Source organism: Bombus bifarius, unplaced genomic scaffold, assembly GCF_011952205.1.
Source record: "Bombus bifarius isolate JDL3187 unplaced genomic scaffold, Bbif_JDL3187 scf7180000008026, whole genome shotgun sequence".
NCBI classification, from domain to species: Eukaryota; Metazoa; Arthropoda; class Insecta; order Hymenoptera; family Apidae; genus Bombus; species Bombus bifarius.
Window position 1 is genome coordinate 1,901,130 of NW_022884399.1, and position 21,567 is coordinate 1,922,696.

The following is a 21,567-nucleotide window of genomic DNA, read 5'->3' on the forward strand; positions in this document are numbered from 1 at the left end:
GAGGGAACCAGGTTCGTGCATAATTCGAAAAAAAAAACAAATTTTGGAGATGAGAAATATATCGCTATCAGGTGTAATAATTAAATTAAATATTATTCGCACATATAACAGTTACTTGTTCGGGTAAAGCACCTAACATTGTCAATGGCGAATTTAATGCATCGATAAGAAAATAATAAAAATAAAGAAAAATTGATAATGGTGTTAATGATTTGTAACAGTATCTCAAATTTCCTCTTGAGATATTTTGGCTATCAGATTAAAAGATAAAGGCATACTCTGGTACATAATTAGCTACGTTATGAAACAAAACCAATTAAAAATTATAATTGTCAATTCTAAAATAAATACAATATTGGTATTGACAAAATACGTTTCCAATGTTTATAACGATGTCTCGTTTTTTTATCTTGGACTACTTTAGATATTAGACTCAAGAGTATCTATAACAAATTAGATCCTTAAATAGTAATATATTGTAGCTGGTTTACGTCCTTTCGTCTTGAAACATATTCCATTAGAAGATATTTTTTACAAAAAATATAACGAAAGAATATTTCCATTTTTTACTCGCTTGTTGAAAGGTTTTAATTACTCCACTTATAGTAGAATATGTTGGACTTACCCCTTAGTGCATCCGCCGTTATTGCCAGAAGACCTTGCAAACTTCTGCTGTGGTGATGGATCAAGTCATGAAAATCTGCCCTGGCTTGATGTCTTAACTGTTCCTCAGTCTCTCGGTTGCAGCACATGCCATCACAAGTTGCTGAAATAAAATTTGATGTTTAAGTTTATACCCAAAGTTCTTGAATACTTCGTCCAAGATACATATACATATAGGTAAGTTATATAATTACAAAATTTTCTAAATTATTTTATTAATAGCAAATATTCTAGTAGTATTATTATGTTCTTACTTATGCAACGACTAACTTACATGGTAATTAAAATAGCAAGATTAAGCGTTATTTCTTTGCTGAAAATAATTATTAAAATTATTTTTTCTTGTAATAAACAATACCAAAATATGATTCAATTTAATGTTATTTACGCGTTATGGTTTTATAGTACATTGTAGCTCCTATTAAAGTTATATTTAATTTCTATTATCAAAAATTTCAACAATTTTTTAAACTATTCTTATTCTACCTTTCTGAAGGTAATAAATGTATAGCATTAATTATGTGATTGTCATAGAGTAAGATGAGTAGAAAAGTGTGTATGTCGGGGCTGAGAATGTGCGACAGAGATACATGAAGTTTGCATATGGTAATTAAGAAAAAATTGTAAACCAAGTCCAATAAGTAATATATATGTATATATTCTACTCCTTTACATAATGGAAAGCCTCTTCTGAAAATATTATATCAAGAATGTTAATTTACATTAATTTCTTGAAAGTATTGTTTTGTAGAATATTGCACGGATACATTTATTGACAATAACTTTCTCAAAAAAACGATATGTAGGATAAGTCACTGTTTGTAAAATTTTACAAACATTAATTTGGAAAATTTAGAAAAATAAAAAGTAATTTTTATCGTCTAATTTAAAAATTTTATAATGATTTGCAAAAATGATTTTAATTTCGAACTTTTCTAACTTAAAAAAAATGCATCTTTTTAAACATCTTTTTAAAAGCAGTGCATAAATTACGCATGTATTAAAAAAATAAAAAACTACAAGCTTGTAAAATAATGTGTGTGCAGGTATATTATAAATTACAATCAAATGAGTATGAAAGAAGAAACAGACGCTTGTTTACAAATGAAAGAACAAATTAAGAATGTTTTCGTCGCGCCTTATCTTTTCTTATAATGATCAAGATTATCTTCGTATTGCTTTTTTTCACTTCATTAGCAAACCAAAGTTTTTATCTACTTTCATTAATCATACCAAAATGTGTTACTATCTAATGTTAAAAAATTTGTATCTTGTACTACAAATTAAATAATCTAATATTTAGAAAAAATATCCTGTTTCCAACTGTTAACAATTCATATTAATAAATTTAAGAAAACTTAGATTGGCCATGACTATCTGCTATTATTAACGATGAAATAAAAAGATCAGAATTGCACTTTTAAATATATAAATACGTAGTAAATATGTTTACAAATTTTACAATAGTAAAAATTATAAAATATATTCCATTTAGTTAAATTTAAGTAATATTTTGAGAATTTTTATTTACTTCACATATGGAAATATATTCTATTTCTAATATGGAAATTGTAAAAATAAAATATGATTTAATATTTGATAATATTTATGGTAATATCTAAAATAACACAGAACAAAAATTATAAGCAATATTGAAACATTAAAAAATTAGAAATTATGAATTGTTCCTTCAAAAAATATGCTTCCTCTACAATATAATATTCTATTTTTGCGTGCAAATTACAACATTACAAACAAGTACAATGTATACGTATTAGTCAAAGTGTCGATGACGAAAGCTGTTGTAAGAACGAAATAAGTATAGGGAACAAATGTTTAAGTTCGGTATACGGTCGTCTTCGAAGCACATAGTAATTCTCACTGGGGAATTATTCAGGAAGTCACGGTAATGATAATACATTTCAAAAGAAAAGTGTGTAGCAAATAGCAATTTACCTCGTGGCAAATAGTACCTACACCAGCTTATACGCCAATTTAAAAGAGATCGAAGCACCATTAAAGCTTAACAAACGACGCGTCATCGAGGTAAATAGAGTTCGCTGCTTTATGGAGCACGTAGTAGACAGGATTGGTCGTTGAACGTTTCAACGTTAATCGATCGAGCAAAGGTGAAAAACGATTTCAATAATCGTTCGACGGTTCTTTCTACAGCCCAATTTACCGTGACACGAAAACGCGAAGTGGACGTCTTGCATCCCGTAGCGTCTCCTCGTGCAATTACAGCACCACGACGATTGCTCGATAAAATACGATAGACTTGCATCTACGTCGCAAGGGTCGTGAACGGACAAATAGAACGAGGCTAACGGGATCCTCAAGAGATCCTGGCTCGTTCGAATAGGTCCTTCTGGCCTCATTCTACTTTTCACATCATCCTACCCGCCACCAATTGTTCGTCCTTACTGCAAACCTACATACGTGCGCCCCATTTTACCCAACGTGCGCCAACGTCCATGCATATAATTCCATCCCTCATGGTCATTGCGTGAAAGTTTTTACACGATCACGTGGTGTGCCTTAAAACGAAGCGAAATATCAAGAGAAACGTTTAAAGCTGCATAAAATAAAATAGCTTTAGGAGTGTGTGTCAATTTTCTATAATTTTAAATTTAAAACAATACGTTTATAAAGATTGTTTGGCGTTTGAAATACTTTCGGAATTTTGTATTGTTTACAACAGAAAAATGCATTCTTTATTCATCGTTTGAAATATCAAATCAATGTTTAAGTTAATACTCGAATGTCCTTGTACTTATTGAAATTATCACTTGTTTGTGATCAATTGGTTTTAGGTTTTAGCTCTAATATTGTTTATAAATAAATTATTACATTCTTATTAAACATCGAAACGAACAATGAACGGGATATTTTTTTAAACTTACACAAATTAGAAGTAATGCAAGTATGAAAAGTAGGAATTCCAGACGCGTTTCGGATGCTTGGTGACTTTGGAACAAAACGAAAGATTCTAAGAATATTAATCGGGAAAGACGTACAGTGTGTCTGTACCACGATTTGAAAATATATCGCAAATAGAAACACGAATATCTATCTTCTACTGTCGTATCTTAGAATATAACATTTTATAATTGGTCGAAGGTAATCTTATAACTGATAGTAAGTACATCAATCATCAATGTTTCTTTTTAAAGAGAACAGTACTATCATAATTATAATTTGATAAAGTGATGATTTATTGCTATCTTTTAACAAGAAATAACGTTCAATATAGGCTATTAAGGCAAAATTAAATACGTTGATAATTAAAAAAAGAAATTATCTCTTTCCTTTTGTATCATGTATAAGAATATTTTATAATCTTAAAGCAAAGTTGCAATATTATAAAAATAAATATTACACTTTACCAGTCTAAATGAATGATTTAAAATTCGGCTAAAACCTAGTTTTATAGTTAGGAGCTAAATATAAATAATTCTGAAAATAGTTAGATAACATATTTGATTTAGAAAACTTATGATCACATACACACAAAATAGGAAAGAATTTTGAAGTTAAAAAATTCGAAGAAATGTATAATAATCATTTTATGTGTACCTAATTGAACAAAATATCGCGTAACAGGAACTATAAAACCAAATTAGCTTTCATAATTGCTGTACACTCACAGAGTTAAAAAAATGAGTTATTGTTCAACTGTTAGTAAATTCGAGAATGACAGCGAATTTAATTTATTATGTATATAAAATAAATTACACTTTACTAACTTTATAAACAGTCTTATAATTAGAAACTGATTCCATAAAAAGCAATAAATTATAACAGAAATACAACGATGCAAAATTTAAATTTTAAATTTAGTTTAATATTCTGTAAAAACTTCTCTAAACATTATTTCTATATTTTCGGCTATATTAAAACCATTTGAAGGAAATAACGAAAGTGAAACGTATTAAACACAAAATGCTTTCAACCAACATACCAAAACGCTAATTGTCTCTTATCGTGTTCCCGATATAAAGTATATCGTATAAGAAAATTTTTCATAACGTCCTAAAATTGATATCTTTGAAAGAAAATTAAAAATACTAAAAATTTCATCAATTTACGTACTAAACAATTAGGTCCAATAATACATTATTAAATTTCGTATCATTTAGTAGTATCTTCGTGTGAGAAAAATGAAATGTAGAACCTTATAAGAAAACGCTTCATTGGAAAGTAAGCATATGTGTAAATATTTTTTCTAGTCGCTTTTAAGGACACTTAACGAATCAAAATTCTGCGACGTAACGTAGCAATATAACATGCATACACATTTTGTTACAACACTCACAAGGATGAGCATCAGACGATTCCCTCAATTTAATTTCATTTAGGACCACTTAAACGGTCACAGTGCAACAACCGCCAAAATACCAGAAGGCGACCGAGCACACCATTTGGGAAATTTAAAAGACTTAAATGTACGCTACAAATTACTTTTGCCAGCGATATTAGTCCAACCTTGAAACACTGCGTAGCTTAAAATCATTTCAGCGTCTTCGCTAATCTCTAGATACTTATTGTCCACATAAATAATAATAAAAACTCGGCCGAATATAAAAAGCACCAATCTTGTACAGTACGTTGAATCGCATATCTTGCTTCTACTATTATGCAATTTTTTACTTTTTATATTTCATATATATGGTTATTTGTGAAATTAATGTTAATTTATTTATTTATTATATTTGTTATATTATAGTTATTTATTTGGGACTTTTACACTACGCGCAATATGATTTCATAGAATATTAAATAATTTAAAATATATCTAAGAAATCATAACTAGCAAAATACAATTTTCGAGCTAGACATTTCATACAATATCAGCGTTACTCTTCAATTTGCTATCCCACTATAAGTAAATATATGTATATTATACAGTTACATGAAAGAGGAAATAATGAAAAAAAAACGTGTGTTCATTATAGCTTTAATTATACAATTGATAAAAATTCATGCTAAAAGGGTACATTACATCCAGTATGCAATTTTAGCATGTAATTAGCATGACATTAAAAAAATTCAAATTAATGAAAGAATGCAGATCCCATTATACTTCGAGTAATTATCTTTAACGTGAACCATCTTCGTTTAATAGATATCGATCTAAAATTCCATTATAAAAGAACAATAGCGAAGTATTTATTTATAAAATCTTATCGAACTCGAAAACTACAATTGTTTGAAAATGACGGCTCTGAATATTAATAAATACTTTTTTAATACTCTTATAAATGATTTTGTTAGCAACATTGTATAAGATAATACCTTATCAACTGCGTAAATTATTTTTGATTAAGTAGAACATCTATATAGAACAATTATGATACATTTGTAACAACGTCCAAACAAATATATAACGAATCTTGAATTATAAGGATAAATAATAAAAAATGTTTAAATCTTGTTTTCATTTTTAGATGGAATACTACACATAATTTAATTTTTAATTTCGTCATAAATATCATAAATGGTGGTATAGAATTTTATACATCTACCTAAACACTCTTAATTACATATTAAGAAAAATCTTTCACAGCTGGATTAAAAACTTGAAACGAATGAAACATAAGAATATTGCTTTGCGTCTTCCTTTCATACAATAAAATTTGCAACATTAGAATTAAAACATCTTCAAAACTAATGGTTTCTCTATATAAATAAATTCCCTTTTTGTAAAGCAATACCGTAGATTAACTAATTGCATCGTTATATTTTTTAATTGCGTTAAAAATAAAATAACTAAAAAATATATGATACCATTCAAAAAAATAAATTTAACATTCATATGCCCTTTCTGCATCTACCTACAAACCAGGTAATTATATTAAATTACATTCTCCTTGAAACAGAACAAGTCTCATTTGAAACATTTTTCGAATAACGAACATTCAGAAGATAATTTCAGATTAAATTTGAAGCATTCATAGAGTAAAATTGATCATCCTCTGTATTTTACTATTCATTATATGTACATACTCCTACATATACCTACTTTTTAAATATTGCTACTTGTATTAACATCCGAAATCTTTCCATAAAGGAACATAAAAGTTCCTTTTCGATCTAATTCCTAATTCATAAAACAAGGAATCTAAAAATGAGGAATTTTTCAAGTAACAAAATAATTGTACATATAAGATTTGATAGTTACAAATTTATTTTATTATTGCACATCGTCTTCGCAAAACCAATTTAATTGCGTCAGAATATTCTACTACAGGTAATTGCGACGATTATAAAGCATAAAGCCACTGCAGTTCGAATTATTCGTAATTTTGTAATTAAATTAAATCTCGTAAAAGATAAACAAATGCCGCATACTTGACAATAACTTTCAAAACTGTTGCAACATCCTTTGAAATTGAACAACTTTTTTAAGATTGATCAAAACGACTTGCGTTTTTCTCAGAAATTAGGAGAATTAATTTACTAGATGGCATAGAAAGAAATTGGAATCGCCAAGAAAAAAGGTAAAGGTCGTATTTTTCAACCTTTTTACCTGGGCTTGTAACAAAAACTTAAACAACACATTTTGAACATATATATCGGTTATATATATGCTAAACATTTTATTGAAATTGATTAACGTTGCCATGAGCTGTAAACGATTAAAAATGACGAGAATCACAGTTTTCACGATTTCCTGACCAAAATCTACATCTTTCAACACCTGTCGCTTGTTTCCGCATCAACCGATTTCAACAAAATTTTCAACGCGTACATATCTAATATAAATGTTCAAAACGTGTTGTTTAAATTTTCGTTACAGTCCAAGATAAATAAATTGAGAAATGCCATCTTTACTTTTTTCATCCCGACTAATTTCAATTTATTCAAACTTCTTTTTATACGTCATCTAGCGAACTAATCCTTCTAACTTGGCGAAAAAGTCCAAGTGATTTGGTCCAATATTAAGAAAGTTATTCAGTTTGAAAGGACGTTGCAACAATTTCGAAAGTCGCTGTATCTCTCGCGATCAGATTTAAAAACATTACTCACAGATTAAATTACATCCTATGGACATACACCGTAACGATGAGAAATAGATTCAAATATTTGAAAGAAACACGAAAAGCATTGAAAACGATGCAGCCAGCCCCATTATTCATCCCTGCTGACGAATCATTCGCGCGCAAACTGAAAACGATAAATTGGTGTGCGTGTGTTCGGAAGGTATAACCCGTCAAAAGAGTCAAACAATAGAAGGCGGACGATGAATCATGAAAAATCGTAACGGAAAACAGGAGAAGATTTTTTCTGCATACCTGTCTATTCTGTGTGGCGCTACCTAGATCGGTCAAGGTATTCCTAGTAGCGAATACAAAAGGACCGAAGCAGGAATGAAAAAGAGAAAGAAAAAAGGGAAGGACACCGGGACAGTGTCTCTCATGACAGGGAACTTTACGATTCCACGCCGGTTTTATGGAATGCTCTAAGACGGTATCGAAGAGAAAACGAAGACGTTCCGATTCTTCGGACGGACAGGAGGGCTCAGTGTTTGCTTACCCAAAAATAACCCGGCTAGGGATAAACGGACGAACAACACGACAAATTATATTTTCCCGCAAGAATATCGATTTATCGATCGACTTTCCTACAGTTTTCGCAACAATTCCGATAACATGCTTGCTTTATTTCATTGTTACAATTACACGACCGATACCACACGACGCATTATATCGTATACAGGACATTTCTCGCAATATGATCAAGCCATAACTAGACCGCGGATTCTTCTGCATTTTTGGTAAATTTAAAGATGCAAAACTCTACAGAATCTACATAATATGTAAAAATATACAAAATACGGAAAGAATAATATTCATTATAATATTAAACGAGGAAACCAACCTCTGCTTAAATTCCGTTGCTTCATTCGCGTTCATGGATATATGAATTTGCATAAATATCTGCGGTCTAGCCGTAATGTTCAGATGGTAGAGGATAGACGAGGATATCGTTAAAAGTAAACGTTCTGAGTGCAAGGTAGTTTATATGTTTGTTTTGGGCCTTTCGAAGTTGTCAACATTATCCTTATTCTCGTCATTTTGCAAAAATCTTGGTAAATTTAAAAAATAGCCAAGCTAGCTCCTCTTCTCTATCGTTTTCACGGATTCTACCATTTATGAGAAAAGCGTTGAGGACTATCTATGCATACGTAATAGCGTAAACGGTGTGTAAAGAAAAATACTCGATCTTATTACAAAATTGAACTATATATTCCATAACAAACTATTATTTTTTATATTAGTAATATAATGACTAAGTTATCTAAAACAAGGGATTTTTGAAGCAAATAATCTTTCAATTAACACGAATTATCCAAGTCTCATCATACATATATATATATCACATATACACATACATGTATCTTGTTCATTGTTTACAAAGAACAGCCCTTGCATACGAAAACACGTGAAAATAAAATAAACACTATCCGAGATTGGGTTGAATAATTCCTACAATTAATTTCAATGTGTTTTAACGCAGTTATCTTGTCAGTTGTCTTGTCATCGAATCAACGTTAATTATCAAACGGTTTTGTTCGGCTGAAGATTAAAATAAACCGCAATATCGTGAATATTGTTGTGCTTCTAAACATTTTTTCTTCTAGGTACTAACAAACATAATACTGAATTTCAGTAGTCTAAAACGTCATTTGCCATAAATCCTGTTGTGCGCACTGATAAATGCATATGAAAGAGAAACCAACAACAAGAAGATTAACACACCTGAAAGTAAAACTTTTAATACCTGCGTTTACTACTCATTTTTATTAATACTCAAATGTTCGTAATCGTTTCCCTAACGAGCAGTTCTTTTCATTACTAAATCGTATCGCCCGCAAAAGCATGAAAACCGCAAACTCGAAAAAAACGTAATAAAAATTTCCATTCATCGATACGAACACATTCCACGTAAACATTCTGTTCAAATATTTCCCCTCGTAAAAAATCTAAAGAATTTTTAATATTTATAAAAACGTTACTAGCAGCTCGTAAAAGTATTCTTCAAAACATGTTTCACAACCTAGCCATACATGTTAGCCGCCACCTCTTAATCGACACTCTTTAATTATTTGAAAATTATCTTTTAATTTATTACGCATAATGTTAGACCTAATGTTGCGTCCAGTGAAGAAAATAACATAGGTGTAACTAGTTTAAGCGGATCTTAATCAAACGATTTAACAAAAAGGAGAAACATGTCCAATTAATACCGATTCGATGCTAACCTGTTACAAGTACCAGTTTCACACGATATTGACTATGCAAGGTGTATCATAATCATAATTGCTGGTATAACCAGGATAAGAGTAATTCGTTTTCGAACTTTGTTTTCGAGAATACATATAGATTTTACATATGTAATCCTTGGATCTTTTTATATATTTTGACCTTGCTATAAGCTATGTTTTTATTTTACATTTACTGTTTATTTATTTATTGCATTAGATATACTTCATATTAAAAAAGGTCCATTTCATACGAAGAAAAATTTCATTAGTACGATAAGCAGAATTGCAGGTATATTCAACAAGACGAAAAAAATATTTTTGACAATTTTTAAAATAAGAAAGTTTACGTACGAATGGTCTGTTTCAGTGCATTCTCTATTTCTGCAATAGAATAAACGCAAGCATATGAAATACCTACTAGCAAGATCATTATGTCAAGCAGTGTTGAATACATTTTATTTTCGATGAAAATAATAAATAAAGAATAAATAAATTTATGTGAAATTACCAAATATTTGATTACTTCAAGTAATAACAGAAAATAACGAATAACAAATCATTTTTTTCTTGATCACGTAACTTCCGTGCCAGATAAGTTTCCTCCAAAATTCTAACATGTAAGTCTACGCATACGTCCAGATATGTAAATACACTTCTTTTCATACTTCTTAACTTTTTTCGCGCTGCTTAATTCAATGAAATGTTTGAGTGACGTTTGAGTGCATTTCGTACCAATAGATATATATACACGTTTTTTCTACACGAAAAGAACAATTTTTCTTATCCTTGATCTTTTATCATTATGGGAAATGATCAAATATTCGACAAGTAAATTAGCTGGAAATAATTTACTTCTCAAATAAGATTTTGAAATTTAGTTACAATCAACTTTATTGTGAAAAATATTTATTTGTTACTTTATTTATCCTTTTTATTTATTACATTTACATCAAATAAGAAGTGGCTAATCCTGTCCCAGGTTTTACCACTGGTTACAGGACACGCTGGTATATGTACAGTATACATCAATCCTGTATCCTGTTAATGTCGTGAGGTCAAGAATCCTTGTACCTGTGCGACGAGTTCCATCTTGAATCGTTCGAAATGGCGGAGGCGCCACGAATAGAGATAGAAAAGAAGGAAAAAAGGGAATAAAAGGGACCGACAGTGAGAATGTCTCTCGAATGGTTTACGATGCGTTGTCGTTGTCGTTGTCGTTGTCGGGGTGTGGTGCGGCTCATCGCGAGGCTATGAAACGGCTTCGTTCTCACAGCAAATGCCATACGCTTTTTCCCAGTTTTTCTTTTTACGATACATCTACTTACTTACGTGTCAAACGCAAAATAACATTCCAACTATGTATGTATATGTTTTTAAGTACTCGGTTTTCAAATTCTCTAATTGGCGGACTGAAAATCACAACATGTAATGTAAATCAATGTGTTACTATGTTTCATAAAACGACGTTTTGTATTTATTTCGTGCGAGTCGAAAGTTTAATATATTTTTTGACTTTATAAAAATATGTCTTCATACATAATGAAGCTATAACGTAATTAACTGTGAGAAAAACGACTGATATTTTTGAGAATTGAAATGCCTGACATTTGCAGTATTTACCTCTAACGAAACTTTTATTTGTCGAGTATAATATATTTAATTTTTTTCATCAATCAATATTGTAATATAAACATAATTAACAATAATTAATAACCTTGCGACCCGCATGAAAGGATGCAATTGGCCATAAATTAGTCGAAGACACGCAACAGGATTTAATATATAATAATATATAATAATGGTAACACATAGTTTATCATGTAATCGATATATGTGCATTAAAATAATTCGTATTAATTATGATATAAATTGTAAGTTCGGATCGATAGGTACATTTGATATAATTCAAAATAATTAACAGATCAACCTACAAAATTAATGAACGTGACGCTATTATTCATCGGCATTTAATGTTTTGCAAGCTTTAATTTGTTGAAAAAAATATGTATGCGGTAGTCACGTTGCTTCAATATGCTGCGTGCGTAGATATGTGGTAATAATATTAATATTAATATGATGTATTTAATTCTTGACTTAAACAATTCTGATTTTTAAATTGTATAAAAATAATTTCGCTGATTGCGATTCAAAAATAAAGAAAAATCGGAAAATAGAATAAAAGTTATCAATCAAAAATGGCGAAAAATGCGTTAGTTGCACGCTCCGAATGGTTTTAATCAAGAAACGTTCGTTGAAGCTGAATCCTGATTGTGCCATTAATTCGATCAGAGTAAAAGTTTCACGGATTTTTCATACTACATAGGATAACATGAATTATAATAAATATGACATAAAAGAGACTTGATAACTCAGGATTAAAAATAAATAAAAAAATATCAAGATATTTAACCCTTTCGACCGATTGTTTTCTACTTGGATTTTACTATACTTTCTTGCGAAAATCGACTGCTAGAAAGAAATTAAATTATTCGTAGCTACAAATGGGTACAGATCAGTACCTTAAGAGTCATGAATACACCAATGCTCGACGGACAATAACGTAACTCGATCCGGGATCGGATGTCAGTGTAAGACAATGCTGATGAGATTCTTTTACTTTTATTTTTTACGTTCTTTCTTTATGAAACTTATATCAACGCGCTAGTGATATGCCCGATTAAAATAAGACTAAACAGAAATGACAATGTCGACAATATTCGGGAATAAGAATGAAAACATCTAATGGGATATGTGTGCCCAGTATAGGCACTTCTATGTTCAATAATATAAATAAAAAGATAACAGTTTAAAAACTTTTTTAATGAAAACAGTTACATTATGCTACACATTGAAAGACTGCGATAATAAATTTCAGAGAATTGTTCAATTACGTGTGTAAAAAAAAATAAGATTTCATTCATTGCAGCTCTGCAACCACATATTCTACCAAAATAAAAATTATCCAGCACATTGTTACGTTGCTTGTTCTCATGATTACCAATCAAATATAATAATATATAGCAGTCAGATTAAGTAATGAAGAATGATATAAGGCACATATGTGGCACATATTGTTCCACAGAGGATTGCAAAAATTCACTGGAACGTACATATGCGCCCTAACAGGGTCGAAAGGGTTAATGTAGGACAATTTTAATCTGTGAACAAGCGAAAATGAGTTGACTCGTCAGTTATTATCTATGATCAATATCTTGGATAGACTAAATTATTTATTTAGGGAACCTCTTATTTACTGATGCATCGCTTCATTTCTATCAAAAACATATTTTATCCTAGTTATTGGATATATAAAACCGATCCAAATAAAATTGAATCACATTAATTTATTTAGGCATATTTGATCACAGCAGAAATTTCGAGCTACGAATTAACGCAATTAACAGACTAAAAATCGTTGAAAAATTATAGACATATATAGAAAAGTTCAAAATATTTCATATTTATGTACAATTAATTATATTGAAATGTAATCGTTTGATTATTTAAAAATAATGATAAATTTTAAAGGCAGAAACTCTTTCGATTAACTCTAATTATCAAAGTTTCATCTCATGTTATTTGCGTACATCGTATTGCGTACATCCTTAACAAAATCGTTAAAGTCAAATAAAAATCAGTATCCGAGATTTGAACCGTTAAATAAATAATTCCTATACCTAATCGTTTCTATTTTCATCATAAAGTTGGCTGTGGTTAAGTGTATAATTTTCTGAATACTAACTACTTTTATATTCACTGCAAAGCATGTCATTATAACCCTTTCCATTAATTTCCTTTTTTACTGCTTGTGCTTGTTTAGAGAATGGGAAAATATAAAAAAGAAATTCAAGTATAGTCCTATTTATACTTTTTACAATTTATATAATAGTTTTTTAATAACGGTTTAATAATTCTGTTATGTTTCATACGTAACTATTATAACTGATGATTTTACACTGACTGTTAAATTTAAACGTGGACCATGTGTTTTAAAAGTAACCTAAAAATGTATAAAGGTTACAAGATATTTACTGTAGACATGTATATTTGAAAAATTAGTTACAACATAAATAACTATCTTCAATATAATGTATAATAAGTGTTAAAGATAATATCAGTGAATACCAAGACTTGATAATTAAAAACTTTTATAATCTCTACGAAATATATATATATACACTTGTATTAAATATTTTGTAATTTATATTGTGCATTTTCAATTTAGGTTAGTTCAAGTTCAGGTTTATTTCACTCTGGTTTAGGTTAGTTTTAAGCACAGATCAGTTTTAATTTCATTAGTTTATCAATATAAGCATGATCGTGACGAAGTCGTGTCTTATTACAATGTTTATGGAATTTCAAAATGTCTCGTATAACAAGGTTTACACATCAGAGCATTTAAATAATACTTTCATGGGCTATAGCAGTCCAATAAGTACATAAAGGAGGCCAGATGTAAGAACACTACACTGTTTCCAAATATCTTAATCTCCACGTGCGACATATGCATCGTTGTAATTAAATTAACCACCGAAAAAGCGGCGAAGTGATTTCGTAAGCGATTTATCGATTTAAATTAAGAACATTAGCGTCATAGCACTCGAATCGGCTACTCTACGCGTGAACGATTATCTCTCTCCATTTTCTCCGGTAGGTGTGATGTACGGCACTTGATGCAGGGAAGTGCATAAAACCGGAAGCTACATCAGCGACCCTTCGGCCTCGATTCGACGAGTGGCTACAGTCGTGTAAAGTGGGTTAGGATACGATAGTCCAGAGAGAGTAATTCGTTCATTCAGCCCTCTGATCGAACAACGTAACACAACGTATCGGAAATCGGCACGCGATCCTTCCCCTAGGTAATATCGTACACGACTTCGCGATCTACTCGTAACACCGATACACAATTTTCTCCAAATATAGTCCGTACCTCAGCCAACACCAATTTACCTCGTGTTAACAATTAACAGTCCACTTCCGGTCTGCTCAAGATTATTCGGGAGAATCTAGATGAATAAACGAGATCCTTAACCACTCACCGCATACTGCGGTATCGGTTTGGTTTACCTTGAATATGGTACGTGCGATTGCGGGATTTGCGTCGATTATGGCCGGAGGTTACTAGCACCTAAATTTTCCAAGTTTGTCGGAATTGAATATACTTTTATAATTAAGATACGGTAGCTCACGAAAGGATTCGGACACTTATAGAAATCTTTCATGAATATCTTATGTGTGTCGTACAAAATCTTTTGAAAAACTGGCGTAATAACCCAAATGTTATGGTTATATTCATCAGGTTAAAAATATATTTGAATATATATGTATATAGGTATTACAAGATATTTAGTATAAGTACATATGTAAGTACTTCATAGAAATCACAAAGTATTCAAACTTATCTATTATTATCTTATATACTATTATCCATTATATCAATAAATTCCGATATTCAGTGGTCATCTTCTCACTTATTATGCACTTAAGATGGTTATTCATACTGTATACTAACTATATCTATACATTTTCAAATTGGTTCCAAATACCAATATAACAGAAATGATGAATACTGATGAATCAAAAAAGAATTCCTTTTCCCCTCTCTCTCAGCTACTTTTCACACAACGAAGAGTTAGATAAAATAAAAAGGGTATAACTTGAAATTATCACATTATCCATTTTATTCTCTAGACTTCTAGTTGATAAATTTTAGTTTGTACCGTTCATTACAAAACAGTATGATGAATAAAAAATTTAACACAGCAAAGAAAATATATATTTTACGTTAACATCTTTAAAATAATTCATAAATTATCAAAAAGTCGACACTTCTAAAAAAAATATACAACAGTTATGAAATAATCTGACAGAAAAAATGCCATTTAATGAAACTTTTAACCGCTATATTTTGAAAAATGTTATGCGTTTATTAAATCGGTCATCAATAACCGAATATTTCATTAAATTTAAAAATAAACTGACATTTATAGTAAATTTTATAATATTAAAAAATATAATATGGAATTTTTTTCTATTTAAACAAAGAAAACAGAAGTTTCTTAAATAACCTAAATATCAACGTGACTTTTAAGAAAGCTGTAAATAGTCGCGCCAAAATCTTCTTTATGAACGGACGTTATTTATCAGGCATATGTCGGTAAAAGACTTAGGATAAAAAATATTTATGATATAAGATTTATTGCTCTCACGACAATTGAAACAGGTTTTTACAAGAAGTACTCGAGTGGTATTTGATGTAACAACGTTAAGTGCCGTTTAATATAATGACTTCTCGAGAACTATTAAATAAAACTTCGTAATTAGAGTCAACCGACTATAATCAAGTCTTTCAGTTCATTTCCTTCAACGAATGGCGAAACACCTGCCACTCCATGTTTCGCCCATTTCCGAAATTTCTAGTCAATAGGAACTAATGTGATTCATCGGTGCAACAAGGTTAGCTAATTTAAAATGAATATAGTCCATGTTTCGTACGACTCGACTCAGCTCGATTCGACTCGATTGGATTCAATATTTCAGCTTCGATAAGATTTTGGCGCGATAAAATTACCAAATCGTAAAGAGAAATTTTAACGCATGGAAATTATCATGAAAGACTAGTTATTATAGGAACTGATTAAATAACATTGAAACCGATCACTTACTTTTCGCACTATTCTCCGTTGCAGGTTCCTTCATAATCACGACTGTGATATTCTTGCTCTCGAAGAAGGGCCTTACACGCTCACAATCGGTAGACGCGAAGTCGGTATCGTTTTTTGACATTTCACCGAAATACCGTGATCGAGATGACACGAGATCGGTGCAACCGCATAATAATATCACGATCGACACAGGTGCCAGAATCGCACGACGATGCCTCTGAATTATTTTCATTTTGACAAAATGGCCAAATCGGCAGAACAAATCGGTGAAAAAGAGGGAAGAAAGCGAAAGAAAGAGAAACTGAGCGGAAACACAGTGGCGTACAGGGGCTGGTGGTAAGTTCCGTAAATCGTGCTTAAGAGCGTGAAAAGAAGAGAGGAAAGGAGACGAAGCACGAGCAACGAGACAATTCAATTTCTCCTTCTCCTCGTTCGTGGTCGTCGTCGTCGTCGTCGTCGCGTATTTGGTACGATGTGATCGTTCGAAGAGTCATCAACCGCGGAACGAGACGCGGTGGCTTCCCCTTTCCTCTTGGTTCTTCGAATCGGCCGCGCGCTATCAAACGGCACGGCAACAATCACGGGTGTTACTGCGAGATCTCGAGACGCGCGAGACGTGCATTTGGTGTGATCGCGCGATGGACGGACAGACGAGACGATGGCTATAGTAATCACGACATCCACTGTCGAGATCGCGCAACAACGTGTTACGGCCCGCACACATACACACGCGACCACTCCGGGTACACCACAATAATAAGCACACACATGTACGCACGTTTAACCGCACGCAAGCATGCATGCATGCACTACGCGACACGCTTTCCACGAGTAGCTCGATGCGACTGAACTGAAGTGCCGAGTGTGCCGAGAACCGAGAGCGGCACCGCGTATTCACAATTCGACCGACCGGCACTCTCCCACTACCTACCACACTACATTCCCTCCGATTCGTTCGCTGCTCGCTACCCTCTATGCTCTCTCCCACCTAACTTTCAATCCACACCGAACTACTTGTCCACCTACTTGCTTACTTACCTACCCAAATGGCACTCCTGATACCTTCCAAAGACGTTACGGGCCGCCACCGACTATTGTCTTTGCTCGCCTTATTTTTACGAAATATATACACATCATACAAAATAGACTATTATATTGATACATATGTTTTAGGTGATGTATAATTAAAAGAATTCATGAATATATAAATAAAATTTATGCCACTAACATACAAAGTTTTCTTATAATGATGAGTGAAAATATATAAGAGTACTTTTCAAAATATAAAAGTATAAAAATAACGTTTAGCGGCATATTAAATCCACACGAAACGAAAATTTAAATAAACGTAATTTGTGTTCTTGTCTGATTTACTTGCCACACATTCAATGCCTCGTATTCTTCGATACAATCGTTAATTTGGTCGGGTTTAAATCCTTTAGTAGTACATCGTTCCAATATATCTGATACTTTAACAGTTTTCGTATTGCTTGCTAGTTCTTTAATAAGGTAGAAAATTCGGCTCATTGGGTTTTCTTGGACATTTGTTGATAACGTTTCAGAATAGTTAATAGAATATTTAGACATCTCTATTAATCTATTCGCCTCAATAACATCCGCCTTTTCAACGACATCTGATAATCTTAGACGCGCCAGTGCAGTCGATAGACGTAAAAGCGCTAATAAATTACGTGCAGATGTAAAAGTTTTGTCCTGGCTGTTACGAGCTGCTTTCCTCATTTCCACGTAGGACTCTGGAAATAGCAATTGTTCAAAAATATAATTATGCATACTGTGATAAGTATCACATTAGAGAAATTTAATAAAATTCTCACCAACTATATAATCAGTCAATTCTTCTGGAACAACAGGCTGTTTCGTTTTACATACAGTAATATATCTTCTAATTAAATTCATATCCAAAGCTTGCGATTCCATAGGTGGTTGTATGCAATGCTGATGAACGTAAGTTATGTGTTGAGCCATTCTGAAAAAATATATTGATTAAATTATTTTATATTCTCACACTTTTCTACTAGTTGAATAGTAAATCCGTGAAAATTCTGTATATGTAAATAAAAAAATATATTTGTACAAATACTAACTTCAAGTCATTACCGCGATCTGCACGATCCTGAATTAACCATAATAAATCAAATCGTGATAATAAAGCAGCAGGTAATTGAATATTCTGCTCAATTGTTCTTTTTGGGTTATATCTACCATAAGCAGGATTTGCCGCAGCTAATATCGAAACTCTTGCGTTCAAGCGAGTTGTAATTCCTGCTTTGGCAATCGATATAGTTTGTTGTTCCATCACCTCATGAATAGCAGTTCGATCAGCATCTGCCATCTTATCAAATTCGTCGATGCAACAAACACCTTCGTCAGCTAATACCAAAGCTCCTCCTTCGAGCATCATTTGGCCAGTTAAATTATCTTTCATAACTGAAGCAGTTAGACCTACTCCAGAAGATCCTCTACCAGTTGTGTACTGAGATCGAGGAGCTAATCTCGTTATAAACGAAAGTAACTGAGACTTCGCAACTCCAGGATCACCCATTAAACAAATATTAATATTACCTACAAATGATAGATATAATAAAGCGAAAAAAAAATATGTATATAAACAATAATCTTAAATGTTAAACAACCTCTAATTTTAATATCCTCTCTTTGTTTATCTGTACCACCAACTAGCAGTAATAACAGCGCTTTTTTAACATCTTCAAGTCCATAAATTTCTGGAGCGATAGAACGAGCTAATTTACCATAAAAATCTTCCTCCACTATTAAGGATAATTCATCGTTTGTTAATACTGCGTTACTATCATCAGCAGTTTGTGAATTAGTGAGACAGACAATTCTCTAAACCATAAAAAATATATATATTTAAGTATGTTAGATATATTACGATATTATAAAATTATTAAAACAATCGATTACATACATGTGCATCTAAATAAGTTTCATTTAGAAGAGCTGCACCCACTCGAACGCTAAAACCAGATTTTATAATAGGTAAAAAAATACCCGTGATAAGTACATGATCCCCAGGTAAACATTTTCTTGTTGTTTCACCTCTGCAGTATATTGTTAATGTTCTTGGAATATGACCCACTGGAACTTGATCGCTCTTAGAATTATTAAAATATGATTACTACAATTATAAAAATTATTACCAAATATTTATGAAAAAACTTATACACATATACAAAACTTACATGTTCTTGTATTTTTATTTCCTGAAATTTCACAAATTTTGATCCTCTTGTTTGCATATCTAACACACCACCAGCTTTATTTATACGACAATCATCACTGGGACATTGTCGTAATGGCATATATTTGAGAGATTGAACCTAAAAGTTTCAATTTTATTAAATTTTTGTTCCATCCTGTAACATAAAAGAATCATTCATTTCTTACTGGTTGGAATGTCTCAGCACCACATTGATCGCATGTATATGTAGCAACAACAAGAAGGGGCATTACATCACTGCATCTTGTTACTATACCTCTCACTGTAACTAGTTTTCCTATTTTGTCAGCTTTTATATCTCTCACAGAATATGCTTTTGCTGTCTCAAAATCCTTGAAATACACTTCACTGAAATGTTCATAAAATTTGTTTGTATTATATAATATTATATATTTATATATAGAGACAAAAATGAATATTAAAATGATATACAAGCGTCTCATAAGTTCTGGGGCATATTTATTTCTCGGATCTCGTTGCTCTCCGTCATGTCTGTTACGACTTTCCATTAATAATCTATGTTCAATATATACATCCAAAGCATCTTTTGGTGGTACAGGTCTTTCTTTTAACTCAGGTAACATCTCTTGAATAAGCTACGTAAATGTAAATACATCTTTTCAATCAATGTAATAAATAACTTCTCAATGCCATATTAAAAAACAAATATATTAACATGTTCACAATGTCCATATGTGATTTATGATATTCCTTAATCAAATATAATAACAGACGATATGATAAACCTGAGACAGGTCCACTCTTTATAAAATAATTTATGAATGAATGACTGAATTATAAGCATTATGTAAGAAATAACTCAATTGAACATTATAATTTAGCAGAATAAAATGAAACATAATTGATTCAATAACAATATAAGGAACGTAATATTCTTTCTGTAAATTCACCAATATATTCTTCTTTATCTTAAATTCCTAAATTTCCAATCATGTTTGTTGATGAATGAACAAGATATGTATCATATATTTGGGTATAAGAGAGAAGTATGTTTCTGTCTTGCATTATGAACATATTAAGATCCCTATATATTATATCCATATTATAAATATAAACTTACCTCCAAAAGTAAATTGACATATCTTCTAGTATTGTTTGCAATAGATATCGCTAATTCATCATCGAAGTCATGTATATCATCTAATTCTATTAGTAAATCTACTTGTTCACGGTGAGCAATATTACTGAGTTGTGTCTTATATTTAAGTGCTTTCTTGCCAGTTTCATTATCTATTGCTACAAAGCTCGTCAAAAAGATCTTTAATTGTTCTAAAATAACAGAGAAATTAAACAACTTGTTAGATGTGTCTAAATTACGATATATTCTTTTGTAGTGGTTAGTTTATAATATAAATACTCACCCCTAACTTTTGCATAATCCATTGATATTTTTGGTGGCATTGTTCTAAATTTATTTTTACAATTATTTTAAAATTTAATGTAAATATTATCTTTACTTGAACAACTTAGGTTCTGTTAATGCAGTATAAAAACACACACTATTCTTGGAGTAATCTTCCCGCCTAAACCGAACCGAATATTTACTTGACTGTAATATCCACAATTTTCGATATTCGACTGTAACACCGGTAATTTTTTACAATTCTAAAACATACAAATCTACAACTTCATAATTAAATACGGAATATAACTGCAAATCATTCTTTTACTTAAAAAGTTTTTAACAT

At 31.2% G+C, this 21,567-nt stretch overlaps 2 protein-coding genes across 2 annotated transcripts in view; both read right to left on the reverse strand.

The window, feature by feature from the left end:
- LOC117207291 (division abnormally delayed protein) overlaps positions 1 to 17,497 on the reverse strand; it is a 243,951-nt gene extending 226,454 nt beyond the window's left edge. Inside the window, exons 1-2 of the mRNA XM_033447340.1 lie at positions 16,597 to 17,497; positions 626 to 766 (exon numbers count right to left, since the gene is read on the reverse strand). Coding sequence (XP_033303231.1) covers positions 626 to 766; positions 16,597 to 16,828 — 373 coding nt within the window. The 5' untranslated portion in view covers positions 16,829 to 17,497. The remainder of the gene's footprint in view (positions 1 to 625; positions 767 to 16,596) is intronic.
- A 296-nt stretch (positions 17,498 to 17,793) lies between these two features.
- On the reverse strand, positions 17,794 to 21,561 carry LOC117207290 (DNA replication licensing factor Mcm7). Its single transcript, XM_033447339.1, has 10 exons — positions 21,241 to 21,561; positions 20,940 to 21,148; positions 20,291 to 20,454; positions 20,026 to 20,206; positions 19,821 to 19,958; positions 19,547 to 19,732; positions 19,251 to 19,464; positions 18,702 to 19,179; positions 18,432 to 18,583; positions 17,794 to 18,350 (listed from the first exon to the last, which is right to left on the reverse strand). Exons 1-10 carry the CDS (start codon positions 21,278 to 21,280, stop codon positions 17,935 to 17,937), a joined length of 2,178 nt encoding a protein of 725 aa, XP_033303230.1. The 5' UTR covers positions 21,281 to 21,561; the 3' UTR covers positions 17,794 to 17,934.
- Between the last annotated feature and the right edge of the window lie 6 nt (positions 21,562 to 21,567).

Coding starts and splice junctions, on each gene's coding strand:
- LOC117207290 (XM_033447339.1), bottom strand. CDS start 21,280: ATGCCACCAAAAATATCAATGGATTATGCAAAAGTTAGGG. Junction 19,733..19,820: donor AAATAAAAATACAAGAACAT/GTAAGTTTTGTA, acceptor AATAATTCTAAG/AGCGATCAAGTTCCAGTGGG. Junction 18,584..18,701: donor GATCGCGGTAATGACTTGAA/GTTAGTATTTGT, acceptor ATATTTTTTCAG/AATGGCTCAACACATAACTT.